The sequence below is a fragment of the Parasteatoda tepidariorum genome, chromosome 7 (assembly GCF_043381705.1).
Source record: "Parasteatoda tepidariorum isolate YZ-2023 chromosome 7, CAS_Ptep_4.0, whole genome shotgun sequence".
Taxonomy (NCBI): Eukaryota; Metazoa; Arthropoda; class Arachnida; order Araneae; family Theridiidae; genus Parasteatoda; species Parasteatoda tepidariorum.
In genome coordinates, this window is record NC_092210.1 from 45321267 (window position 1) to 45336164 (window position 14898).

General features: G+C 30.5%; 1 protein-coding gene across 1 annotated transcript; it reads left to right on the top strand.

Annotated features, from left to right (window-relative positions):
• The first annotated feature begins 7970 nt into the window (after nt 1-7970).
• On the top strand, nt 7971-8408 carry LOC139426088 (uncharacterized). Its single transcript, XM_071183764.1, has one exon. The coding sequence runs from the start codon at nt 7971-7973 to the stop codon at nt 8406-8408; it is 438 nt and encodes a 145-aa protein (XP_071039865.1).
• The last annotated feature ends 6490 nt before the right edge of the window (nt 8409-14898 follow it).

The window sequence follows — 14898 nt, forward strand, 5'->3', positions numbered from 1 at the left end:
ATAAAACAGAATGTGATGACTGTAGCTAAATCACATACCTCTTTTAGTTTAGGACTTTCCAATGGTTAAAAGTGTTTAACACAGCTAATCGTAAATACTTGGGAGACAATTTTAATTATACTCTCCTATGAATAACTTTTTTAAAAAATGCAATCAGAGGCATTTTACAAAATTTAATTTAAATGTTAAACACACAATATCAATATTTAATGTTTATTTATTTGAGTTTATTAAAATGAGGCAATTTATATATAATTGAAACTAATCTTGTAAGTTATAATGACTTAGTATTTTTTTCAATGCTGTTGTATAAATAAATTTTGAAACTGTATTAATTTATCATCGAATCTCTAAATAAGATAACTAGGTCCTGATGTAATTAGTATGGCTACCATAATTATGTCCATAGTACAGAGGTTTGGACATCATGTTAACCTTTTTCGTAAGGTGGTGTAAAAAAATAAACCAGTTTTTAAAGCACGAATTCCAATATATTGGGTATATATAGAACAATGTTAATATCAGTATAATGCAGGTTTTGGTTTTATGACAGATACCAGTATCACTAAAACTAGTATGAAACTGGTTTATGAAACAGAGATCCTGCTATAACGATGGATCTAGCATGATGCAAACTTATGAAAAACCAGCTCTGACATCATACCAGAACCAGTATTATACCGGCTTATGAAACACGGGTTTCGATATGATTGTCAGATCCGGTATCGTAACGGAACTCATATGATACCAGCTTATGAAACACCGGTTTCGGTACAATATTGAGTCTGGTATATTACTGTCATACCGGATTCAGTGTTACATAAACCGGAATAATTTCTTTTATACCGGAAATCATATTTTCCTATAGGGAACGCTTGAACAGATGCGACCGAAGTGTCCGAACAGAAAGCTCATTTAAAATGCTTTTAATTAGATGATGAATAGTTGTTTCTAAATATAAGGTGTTTTTGAAATAACCAATTAAAATGTTAACTAGTTCAATTAGGTGATATGTAATATAAATTCGACGATTGGATAAATTAGATGATATATTATTAAAATACAGAATATTTATTGCATCAGGTATTTTTTTATTATGGTGTAATAATTAGATAAAATTATTACACGCACTGAAGTCTTTTAATAATTACACGTTTTGCACGAGTTCATATGCAATGTTTTTATATTTAAACATACATGTAATGGGCCTTTATTCAGGAGACTTTTTATAAACTTCCTATTTGTATTTATTTTTAACGTATAGCATTACAATGTTAACCAATTAATACATGAACGTAAACAAGTGCTAACCGGTTTCGGCCGCGTAAAAGCAATAAAGCTGTATATTATCACCTGATAATTAAGACTTTACGTAGTATTTATTTATATATATATATANAAAATGTTTTTCAATTGCATTAAAACGTAATTTATTTATTTAATACAGTCAAACCCCGCTATAGTGAACCTTCAAGGGACCGAAATTTCGGTTCACTATAACCGGGTGTTCACTATATCCGTTACGCAGGCAATTTAAATAATGGTTCCCAAACTCCTCCCTTTTATAACACATTATTCAAATAAATGACTGAAAAATATTTTGTAGTAGCAAAAAATGCGTTATTTTTCATTACTCTTCGTCTTGCGTACAAAAAAAATTTGTAATTTTTAGCTGATGAGCAATCCTCAACTTTAGATATGGAAACACTTCCCGAATTTATGGAAACTTAATTTTTCCTGAATTTCTGTTATTCTGTTTTTTAAACCTGTTTAACCTGCCATTCGAGCACATAAAAGTAGTCTCATAAAAGCACTTAGCAAATTCATCGACATTTGTCCAAATACTGAAAGATTGCGGCTTCTTCGAATGGTGAACCACTTCAGTAATGCTTCTTCAACATCCTTGTGATCTGCTTTTCTCAACTTTTTTCTGCCATCAAAATATTTTTCATGAGCAGAAATTATTAATTGTCTATTTTTCCATATGTTACAAATTTCAGATTTGGATAGTTTATATTCCCTGAAAATATCAGTTTGATTGCATCCATTTTCAATTTTTCTGATTATGCCCATTCTATCATCAAAGGAGAACGTTTTATGTTTACTGTTCGCCATAGTTAAATTTGAGACACTTGTTTGCAGGTTTTTTTTTAACTGAACTGAGAGCAAACAGGAGCTGAAATGAGGGCATTATCAGCACATATTAGTATCCAACCCTTTGACCAATAATGAATAATTACTCATTCCATCTGACAGAAAATGCATCAGCTGCATCATCTGCCTGGGTTGGAAACATATGCTTGATTTGTTTAGAGAAAGGAAAGTGAGATAAAAGAAGCAAACGAGGAAAAATGCTTATCACTACATTCCCCTCTATAAATATATTTAAAAATCGGTATATGTATTTATTTTGAAGTAGACATTTCAAAATTATTACAAAAAAATGAAGAAAAAAATCAGTTGAAGATAGAAAAAAGTTCATTATATCCAATTTCCTCACTTTTTGGGTTCACTATATCCGGGAGTTCACTATAAACCGTGTTCACTATAGCGGGGTTTGACTGTATATATATATATATATATATAATACACAAAAAATCACTTTATAAATAAAATTTCTAAGATCAAAGGAGGTAATTACCGATCCAAGAAATCCACTTGCTCCAGTGATAAACAAAGTCTTTCCGTCATAAAAATCGGACACTCGTTCGAACTCTCTCTTTTTATCTTCCTCGCACATATTCTTTCAGTCGAATAAATAGCAAAATATTGTTTCACAAACACCAGCCTTCTTCAACTTAAGTGTATTTTTCGATTCTACGGGAAGAAATAATAAAATTTGTATTGTTTGTACTGCTGTATGCTGAAAAGACTTCAGTCCTGCCAACTACTTTTTGAAAAAACTGAAAAGAAAACTATTTTCTACTTTTCCAGGCAGTCTGGGAAATCTAAAATAAAATATGGCATAAGCACATATCCTTCAACGTTTTTTTTTCTTCTGAATTTTCGCAGTAATAGGAAATATAGTATAAATAGCATAGGAAAAGAAGAAAATAGTAGTTGTAATTTTTTTAGCTTCCTTGAGAAGTAGTTGGCAAGACCTTCCTGTAAAATCAATTCGTTTTTTTTTAAAAATTAGATGAGTTAAATTTTGCAAAGCAATGACATGTTTAATATTTATCTAACTTCAAGTAAGCTTAATCTGCTCTTTTTTCATTCTTCTACCATTCTAAGGATAATTTGCTTCAACAGCTAAGAAGCCATAATAACATTTATTTTCTTTTCATTGCCCAAGATCTATACAATTATACTATGAGTCATGAAATAAAATAAGAAATTGTACAAATTACAGGAATGCATCACTCAGAGAGAGAAAACAGTGTCTTACAAAAACAGTCTTGTGTCTTATGAAAAGACAATAACACTCGGTGATAAGGATTCCTCTCGATTGTCAGCAGTGAAGTAACTTTGATTCATCAGGACGGTGTGATGGGTTTAGTCTTGTCCTACCACAGTTTGAATCGAGGTCCAATTTTCCGGACTGCGCTTGGTCGATTGTCTCTGTACTGTGTCTGACTGCACTTTCTTTGATTTTGTTTTGTTATTTCGAAATCCACTCTAATGAAAAATCCCCGCTGACCAGAAGAGTTCACGTGCTGCTAGGAAATATAATGTAAAGGACGGTTGATCACTAATCACCATCTGTTTTACGATGTCAGTTGTGATAACATGCGCATGGATCAGTGGATTGCTCACGTACCAGTATTGTCGCAGGGACACCTTTTAGGATGAATCGCAGAGGTCATCGATTGTCCATTACTGTCATGCCATTACGATATCAACAGCCAAAAGTTAAACCAATAGAAACCTAAACTTCTTCTCAGTTTGAAATCTAAATGCAATTTATTTCAGGCATTAACTAATCGACTTAAGCAATTCATGAAATAATTAAGCAATGCGTGAGCCGACCTATTATTACAATCTTCATTATAATCAGCATATATATATATATATATATATATATATATATCTGAGATAAAATAGATAAATTAGCGAAATTTTTCTTACTTTGACTCTCGGACTATGACGTCTTTTTTTAATGCTTTTATAAGGGAAGGATAAACAGAAACGAAATATCTAGAAATAAAGTTTAGATCGATATCCTTTAGACTTAGTTCTGGAAGCGATATTTGTTAATATTGAAGGAGAGAGAAATGAAGAAAAATTTTTAACGCTTTGCGCTATTAAATACAAATTAGATGGAAGGGAAAAAAAAAGAAAGACAACGCCCCAATGAAATCCCACCTACAATTTTTATTATGATTGACAAAGTTGCAAACATGTGGAAGATTGCTTAAGGAAAATTAAATAACTCTTTTCCCAAAGGGAAATCTAAAAGATTTTCGGCCAGTAATATCATGAAAGTGCTACATTTTTAATGTTTTCATTTTCGTAAATCTCATTTCACGAAATATTTTGAATTTCTGAGTTAGTTCCTTTGTGTACAAAAGAAAAATATCACGATTTATTATTTTTTTTAAAAAAAGGAATATCAGCAAATGAAAACACAGTTGAAAAAAGTTATTTAAAAGAACATCGTAGTTTTTCAAAAACTAATATAAATTTCTAGTGAAAAGATGCACAGTTTTTAACGAAATGAGTTTAAAACTATCGACCCTAAAAAGCAAGTTCATATTTTTACTATGGTAAAACAAAAATTCTTTACTTAAACACTCTTGAAAAACATTTCATGCATTATTTTTTTTTAAATGATTACAATTTTATCCCAAACATCAGTGTTATGCAAATAATGTAGTTAAGTCAACTTAGTTATTAATTTGATGTTATAATTATTAGAAAGCAAGTATATATTTTGACTTCTGTTTCTTACAGAAACATTTCACTTGAATGTTCTAAATAAATATTTCATAAGACAAATATTTTTATTAAAGAAAATAATTAATGTTTTATGAGTATTTGATGTAACGGTAAATAATTTATTTTACCGAAGTTTATTTAATGTCCAAGGGGTAAGAAAGTAGGTACAAATTTTTACTTCTACTTTTTATATAAATATTACATTTAAATACTCCAGAAAAAAAATTTCATACTATATTTTTTTTAAAAAGTTACATGTTTTTATTTATATTTGGGGAAAAGGTAGATAGTTATTTATTTTAATGAAGTTATTAATTTAAAGTCATGGGCATTGGAAAGTAGATACATATTTCTGTTTTTGTTTCTTTTAGAAAAATTTCACTTAAATATGACACTTGAAATATATTTCATGTAATAATATATTTTTTTAACTCGTTATAATTTTATACTTATATCCGGTGTGGAAGTAGATTCGTATTCATTTTAATAAACTTAATAATTTTATGCCGTGAACACTTAAAAATAAATACACATTTTTAATTTGGTTTAAAAAAAATTTCTAATTAAATATTTTCGAAAATTACTTCATTTAAAAATGTTTTTTAATAACTAATAGACACTAAATTCTTGCTCACTTATTTCTACAAACTCCGTGATTATTTCACATTCTTCCTTATTTTTCACTTAAAAATTTGATGTATTCCAAATAAAAAAGAGAGAACATTTTGTTAACCCCTTACTTCTCGCTCCAGTGAAAATGACGAGGTGAGGCTTCACCCTCTATTTCTCGCTCCCGTGATATTTCCGGGCTAGAGTGTGTTCAGTAGTAACGCGCCAATAAGTATAAAACTAATTCATTTCTTTTGCCCGGAAAACATTTTATTTCTCATTTTACACACCAGATGGCAGTACCAGGATATTTTCAAGGTAATTGTAGATAATTAGTTAATTTTAAACTAGATGTAGGAAGGAAACTCGGTACTACTGTCAAGATTGTGACATTGGCCTCTGTATCTCATGCTTTGAAATTTATCACACAATAAAAAATTACCAATCTTTATTTATATTATACGAAAATTTAATAAAATTCTGTGTTTGAAACACATATTTTTTAAATTTTCTCTGCTTGCTGGAAAACCAACATTAAGTCATAGTAACCCTGAATGTTGGCTTTTCTAAAAATTCAATTTTTTTAAATTTCAAGCTAAAAACAAATAAAAATTAAAAATGAATATATATGTAACATAAAAAGCTTCAATTAATCTTTTTATGTTGTTTCTTCGTTATAAAACAACTCCTAATTTATTGCTACTTAATTCTTCAAATCGAAGCACTTTATGATACTTTTAAAAAGCCACATCCTGTTTNATTAGAAAGTAGGTACATATTTCTGTTTTTGTTTCTTTTAGAAAAATTTCTCTTAAATATGACACTTGAAATATATTTCATGTAATAATATATTTTTTTAACTCGTTATAATTTTATACTTATATCCGGTGTGGAAGTAGATTCGTATTCATTTTAATAAACTTAATAATTTTATGCCGTGAACACTTAAAAATAAATACACATTTTTAATTTGGTTTAAAAAAAATTTCTAATTAAATATTTTCGAAAATTACTTCATTTAAAAATGTTTTTTAATAACTAATAGACACTAAATTCTTGCTCACTTATTTCTACAAACTCCGTGATTATTTCACATTCTTCCTTATTTTTCACTTAAAAATTTGATGTATTCCAAATAAAAAAGAGAGAACATTTTGTTAACCCCTTCCTTCTCGCTCCCGTGATATTTCCGGGCTAGAGTGTTCAGTAGTAACGCGCCAATAAGAATGAAACTAATTCATTTCTTCTGCCCGGAAAACATTTTATTTCTCCTTTTACACACCAGATGGCAGTACCAGGATATTTTTAAGGTAATTGTAGATAGTTTATTTTAAACTAGATGTAGGAAAGAAACTCGGTACTACTGTGACGTTGGCCTCTGTATCTCATGCTTTCAAATTTATCACACAATAAAAAATTAACAATCTTTATATTATACGAAAGTTTAATAAAATTCTTTTTTAATGTTTGAAACACATATTTTTTAAATTTTCTTTTCTTGCTGGAAAACCAACATTAAGTCATAGTTGTTGTTAGCTTTTCCTAAAAATTTAATTTTTTAAAATTTCAAGCTAAAAACAAATCAAAAATTAAAAATGAATATATATATTGTTCATAGACATATTTTTACATAATTTTCAGGGATGAAAAAATAGGCACTTTCATGACCGTTTTCTTGAAAATTAAGCGATCGTTAAGGAGTTAATCTTAATGACATGAAAAATTACTTGGATTTTAATAGTAATCAAACTGAAAACTTGAGAATATAGGTCGTATGACTCAATAACGAAGAAATAAATGAAAAGTAAATTTATTCCAACTACGCAATGTGCCACAACTGTTAAGGTACACAGATACATTTTTTCATAAATTTTTAAATAATGCATATATTTACCTGTTTCAGACGATGAGGATCCGTACAAATAATAAAAAACTGTCTTTAATTTATTATATGTGACACAAAATTTGAAGTAAGTATAAAAAAAACACCGTCTACGATACCCAGAGCAGGATTAATAGGGAGGTTATCGGGAATGTGTCCCCAAATTTTTTCGGGCCTACTAAAACGGTTCTCTAAAATTTATAACTTAATAATTCATTTTTTTAATTTTTTTAAAAAGTTATTAGATATTTCGAAGAGCATTTTTTTAAGAGTAAAATTTGGGAAATAGAAAAAAATATTATATTTGGTCATGTTATTTCCTTTTTCCTCCCCCCCACCCTACTCACTAATCTTATCTAAACTCATGTTTGTGAAAATTGCAACACCATGAAGGACTTATGCGAGTGAGCTGAAATTTTCAGGAAATGCAAAGTAGAGCATGATATGCAAATGATTAGAATTTCAAACCCGTAACGCATGCGCATGCTGAGCAGCGCCCTCTGAATGGCTGATGGATTCGAATAAATAGACGGCTGTAGCGAGGCGTGTATGGTTATCAGTGGTAATCTGCTTGTGGTAAACGTTAGCTTAGTCGTTTCTTATGTCTCTTCGACGAAAGAGAGCGAGTTTTCAACAACTTACGGAGTCTGAACGGGGGATAATCATCTGCCTTCAGGAAGCTGGATTATCTTATCGTGCAGTAGCTGCTCGTGTGCAGCGTAACAGCAGCACCGTGATGCGTGCTTGGAAGCAGTGTACGAACGAGTGTCAGACAACTCGGAAATCCGGGAGTGGACCCCGAAATGTCACGTCAGCTCGCGACGATAGACACCTGGTCCGCATGGCGCTGACTGACCGTACGGCGCCCTCCAGACAACTGGCAGCACAGTGGTCAATAGCTACAGGTGTTTCATTGTGTGCTTCATCAATTCATAGACGTCTGCTGAAGTGTGGACTGCGCGCAAGGGACTCCTTTATACAGGATCCCCCTCACGCTAAACCATCGCCGCCTGCGGCTGCAATGGGCCAACCAGCGTAGGAACTGGCGTGCTGATTGGCAGCGTGTCGTGTTTTCTGACGAATCCCGCTTTAATTTGTGGTACCATGATGGCCGCATTCGTGTCAGACGCTATGCCGGTGAACGCCACCTTCCGGAGTGCGTTATCGAACGTCACAGCGAACGAACACCCGGAGTTATGGTCTGGGGTGCCGTAGCATATCACGCACGATCTCAATTGCTACGAATTGGGGGTAATCTGAACAGCAACCGGTACATCAGTGAAGTTCTACAGCCCCAAGCTGTTCCCTTCCTACAAGCCTTGGCAGGCGCTGTATTTCAACAGTACAATGCCCGCCCTCATATTGCTAGGACTGTTCAATCCTTCCTTGCATCGAGGCAGGTACAGCTTCTTCCTTGGCCTGCGTATTCCCCGGATATGTCGCCGATTAAACATGCGTGGGATTTCGTTGGTCGGCGTCTCACTCGTGATCCTCGTCCTGTTGTTTTTACAGACGAACTTTGGGTACGCATACAAACAATATGGAATGCTTTTCCTCAGACAGACATTCAAAATTTGTTTGACTCCATGCCACGTCGTGTAGCAGTACTTATTGCGCGTGTGGTGGTTACACAAAATATTGATTTTGATCTCTTGTTATTGTTTGTTCGCTTTGAAAGTTTAATAATTTATTTGTACTACTACTAGTCAGCTGTGTATAAAATTTCATTTAATTATGATGATTCCTTCATGGTGTTGCAATTTTTACAAACATGAGTTTATTATCTTCTATTGCTTAAGTCACAAGCGCTTGGTTTTTTAGACTAATTTTCAGTAACAATCTGCAAAACAGTAACAATTTTCTGGAGGTTTTGTAACAAATATGTAACAGACTTAAATTCTAATTTGCTGCTTTCAATTTTTAAAATTTGTATGTTTTCTGTTCAAATTTTGTATTTTGTTCTAACAATTACTTAACATTTATAATTTCTTATAAGACGTTTTCCTGGCATCGAAACTTAATGGAATCGAATGTTAATGTAACGATTTATGGATGAAATAAAAAATTTCATAAAGCTTTTTTTTTTCTTTTTGAAAACAAGTTTAATTGGTTTTGAATTTCATAAAAAATTTCAATATTTCTGTATATAGGTAAATTTTGGATAATTTGGAATAGGTTTGGCTCCATATTAGCCTAAACTTCATCTTACCTTAATCGAACCTTGTTGGAGCACTCAATTTTAGCAATAGCCGAAACGGGAATAAAGGAATAACGCAGAATGGAAGTTTATTGTTATACAGAAGTGGGGAATGATTCCCTCAAAGTACTAAAGGCCTGTTTACTAAAGGCCTGTTTTTAGTAGACGATCCAAGTTCTTGGACGAAGATTGATTGATATTGATTGAAACTTGTTTTGCTTTGAGCTTGGATCGTGAAAACGATCATCCAAGTACTTGGTCTAAGTCCTTGGACGATAGTAGAGCATGTTCTACTTTCCATCCAAGTTTTTCCTCCCTTAACCAATCAGCTTCTTTAGTTTTGTGACGTCAACAAGCAGGCATCAGATTATGTCATTTTGTTGTCTGTTTTCTCATATTTTAGTCCAAATAAAATGATCTGATACGGTTTATTTGTGTTATTATGAATTTATATAGTTATTTTAAACTTATGTAAGTATGATTTTATAATGTTGAAAATGAACATTGCATAAGTTTTTCTTCCGACCACATTCAAGACCTTGGATAGTGTCGACTAATCATCCAATTTCTTGAACAGAGAACTTCCTCCAATTTCTCGGATTCTAGAACTTGGACCGTGTAAACAAGCCTTAAGACATTGTGTAAAACATATAGAATGAAAGCCACACCCACATAAAAGATAAATAAGTGGTTTTTTATTTTCCTTCCTTTTTTAGTTTTTTGCTTGCAACCATGCCTAGAAATTAACAAAATACTAAAATTACATGCGCCCTTAAAATAGATTTAGATAAATTTTCGCAATTTATATTTTCCATTTGAAAATGCATTTTTGGGCTACAGCGTTTAAAAGTAGGCATAATGCTTTTTTTTTAACCAAAGCAAAAAAAATTTCTCATTTTTATCTCTGATTCTGGAGAAATCGCTAAATCAAATTTAACGTTTAATTATATCAGTCGATGCGGAATTTATTGATCTTTGATTTTGCTATTAAGTAAAGCAAGTTGTTCAGATGTTATGAGACAAAAACTAAAAAGGTGTTTTAAATAAACTATGAAAAATAAAAGTTAGGTGTGCATAAGAGCATTTTTTTTTAACTTAATTGATCAAAGTCCAATATTAAGCAATAAAAATTTAATTTTGAAACATTTTTGCAATTTCTTTTATTTCTCCAGTCAGTAATTTAATATAAAGAAATGGCTTATTTACTTAGGGAAAGAAAATGCTATTTGATAATTTTTTTCGGTCAAGTTTAAAAGAGAATGAAACTATGATATAGAATATGATCGATGGTTATGAAGCAGAAAATATCAAAGATATTGGTGGGAATTATTGTTGTCGAACAAAAAAGATGAAGAAAAAGTGGCGAATAAGAAATAGGATGAAAAGGAGAGAAAAGAAGAAAAGTTAAAAGGCAACAAAAAAAAAGTACGAAGTGAAAAAAAATATGAATTCCAAAGTTTGAGAATAGAAAAAAGAATTTAATTGAATGTAGAAGTTAATGACACTAAGTCAAAAAAAGAAGAAAAAAAGATGCTGCGTTAACGCCAAAAAAGAATAAGAAAAAAATCGAAAGTAAAATGCATACTACAAATTTCTCGTACTGAAACTCATGAAATGGACATGATGAAACATGTTCATTCAAAAGTGCATGAAATCAAATAAAATTGTAAATACACTAAAGCAGTTATATAAAATATTAAATGCCCTAAATTTCCAAACAAAGTGTGTAGTTTGAGAAGTTAAAATTGCGAAAAGCTTTATTTTTTCATGAAATCAATGTTATTTTAAGTTTCTATCATAGGCAATATTTTTTCAAACAATTTACTTTGATTTCTCATTCTCTAGAAAACATGTTACAATGAAGGGATCATTAATTTAAACTAATAACTATTTTTTTCTTTTTTTTACATAGGGTTGTCACAGAGTAAAATTTAAAGCTTCACTTAATATAAGCTGTTCTAGTAATTAAATATGCAAGGACGTTTTCAGAGAAATTAAGCAAAGTTTTAAAATTTGCTCTTTAACAGCACAAGTAAATTCTTAATCGTAACTTTTTAATGCCCAAAGCATTCAGTTAAATATAAATATATTTATTTTCCGTTTTTATTTCTTTGTTTATAAAAGTATTGCATAAAATAAAAATTATAACAATTTTTTCTTCGTTTTTTGTAGCTCAAGCTTATGTTAACTAAACTGTTTCCTGCTATTTAATGTATGTAAGCAATTTCCAATTTTCCTTATTGTTTTTTTTTTCTGTCTTTTATTTCTTACATTTGTTACTTTCCTTTACACACTAATTAATAAATTAGGTTGACATAAAAGGATTTACCTTGAGAAAGTAATGAGTTTTTTCGCTATTTTCAAATTTTTTATTTTTGTGTTCTCTGGAAATGATAGAAGGTATTGGTAATTTCACCTTGGAAAAACCAAAGTAATCATAGTGAGAAATATAGTAAAAAATATCGTGAATCACAGTGAGCAATATAATTTTAAATAATATTATTCCGAATTGCCATATTGGAATTAAAGTGATGGCTAAATAGATAAATTAACCACTAAACTTTTGCCACTATAAATCCCTGTTTTACAAAAAGGCCTTCAATTTTCAAAAAAATATATTTTTGTAAACAACAACGTTTCTAAGTCAAAAAAAAATATTTTATTTTATTTTTCACATAAGAATAATAAGAAAAGGTTTTGACTTATGAGACAATTAAAACAAAGTTCATAAAATTATAATAACTAAAACTAGTAATTTAAAAACAAATATTCATAAAATTATAATAATTAAAACTACCTATTTAAAAGAAGAAAAAAATTATTAAAGCTAGCGAAAATTACCAGCTACTCAAAAAAGTTCAAAGCCTCCAATGATTGACAAATTTTATCCAAGAGGAAAAAAAAAGTTCAGGTTTCAAAAGCTCTAAAAAGATGGAATAACAATGAAGCAGAACAAGCAAGAAAAGATGTGAAAAAGTACACAAACATTAAAACTGTTGTTTACAATGTTAATGTAGACTGCTTTCATGTAGTTAACCAGATTTTTAAAATGTGTATATTTATTTAAATCAGTGGTTCCAAAATGGTATTCGTGTTCCATGGAACCATAGAGTTCCATGAAAGAGTTAAAGGGGTTCCTTGAGTTAGTACTTTTTATAACCAGTAATGAGTTTTGAAACCTTTGATTATCTTTTGATACAACTTATAGGTCATAATTAATTTAATATTTCGGATGCCTTACTTCTAGGGAAATGCCAATAAATTAGAAATGGCATTTTTTATATGAAAATATAATATTTTTAACTATATTGAATAAATTATGTAAAAAGCAAGCATTTATAAAATATTTCATTAGCATTTCCTATCGCGCTTTTCAGATCAAAATGAAATAATTAAATTCTTTATTAAAAAAAATATATGTTTCCCTAATAAACATTTTCAACCTTTTCTAACAGTTGCTTTAAGTTTTCACTTTGAAGTAAAACATAATTCGGCTTATTTTATTCATGTTCAGCTTATCTATATACACCAAAAACAAATTCATAACTAGATTAGCTATAGCACAAAGACTTCAAATTCACCTGTCGAACATAAGATCTAATTTAAGATTATTACTGACAAAACGATGTAAATCTTCATTCCTCTATATAAATATTTTAAATATAGTCGTATATAAGTTATAACGTTCACTATTACTTTAATAAACTTTATTTCTAATGTTGGATGTCCGATGAAAGAAAAATGATAATTTCGAGTTCCGCAGCCGAAAAAAATTTAGAACCACTGATTCAAATAGTTCCTTTTTTTTTTTCATTGGCATAATTCAAGCCTTGAACGCCATGATGTAAAATATATCATTATCCATCGTTACTACTCAAATAGTTCAAATTAAATATAGGTGACGAATGTTTTCATAAATGGCCGGCATTGAATTGAATGTTGGATTCAGGGACAAATATAGGGGATGTGGTGATTAGGTTAAAAATATTAAATAAATTAATTCAATAAAAGTTAACAATCAACACAGTTTAATAATAATAGAAAAATAAAAGAAATTATATTAAGTTACAATGTAGAAAGACAGACAGGATTAGCGACAGCAACTGCTGTCGCTAATCCTGTCCAGTAAAAACGTGTAAGTCCACCGGTCAGCAAGTCGGAATGAATGTATGTAAATTGACCCGTTGCCATTTGTTGAAACTAAGGTTTGAACACAGAGATGTTGCCATCTTATAGAAAAGTCATTTCCTTGAGGGAAAAGTTTTGCACTGCCACCTGGCGAATAGAGTTCATCGCCATCTGGTGAGAAGGTGGTTCACCACAGGGATAAGGACATTTAACTTTTCCCGGGGGGTTTTAGAAGAGCAACACGCTTTTGACCGACCGGTTTTACGCACAAAAAGTGGCGTTCACGTCGTCCTAAAGATCATTTTCTGTCATCCCCGCCGTACCTAAGCATTGCGAGTAATTAGTGTTGATCATTAAAAAGCAATTTAATTTCTATTCTAAAATTTTTTTATTTCTGAAAACCAGTATATTATCTATTATATATAATTCTCTTTCAAGGCTCCCAAATTTTGGCTGTATTTCTTTTCCGCCGGTGGCAACGTTTGCTTTGTTTTGAAAACACCAAAGCATTCTGCCTTTTAATGATGTGTTTCTGATCTAATAAGTATAATTCTCTTATGTGACTCCCAAATTTTGGCTGAAGTACTTTGTACATCTAAATGAGATTCTTTTTACCACAGTTAAATATTTACTTTATTTTCTTCATTCTTAGAGAAAACAGCCGGCAAAGAATTCTGTTAGGTTAAAAAACATTTCGTTAAAAAAATAACGAATTCTAAAAGAAATAAAAATAACAACTTAAATAAAAATGCTTTTGCCCGCCATAGAATTTTTGAAAGTTAACTTAGCAACATAAATCAAAATGAAATAGAAGCGCAACTAGATCAAAACTATGATACCTGAGCGATTGACGTAACAAATCATTCAATTCTAAAAGTGTTGTATCGCCAAATGCCCAAATTAATAATTGTGTTCTTAAAGAAATTCTATAAAAAGTTTTAAATAAACAACCTACTTCTACTACTGCTTCTTGAAGAACTTGCTCATTGATTAAAAATATTGTTTTAATTTTATAGTACTAACTTTACTTCTACTTTCATTATTGCTATGACCCTCTTTCATTACATTTTACAACTTCATGCTAAATTTGAGGACTTTAAGTTGTTTTGTGGTTGAATACTGACATTTAGAAATGTGTACATAAAAAAAATAATATTTAGAGGTTAAGAGTTGCCTCAGAAAAATTTGAATTGTTGACATTGAA

Coding starts and splice junctions, on each gene's coding strand:
- LOC139426088 (XM_071183764.1), top strand. CDS start 7,971: ATGTCTCTTCGACGAAAGAGAGCGAGTTTTCAACAACTTACGGAGTCT.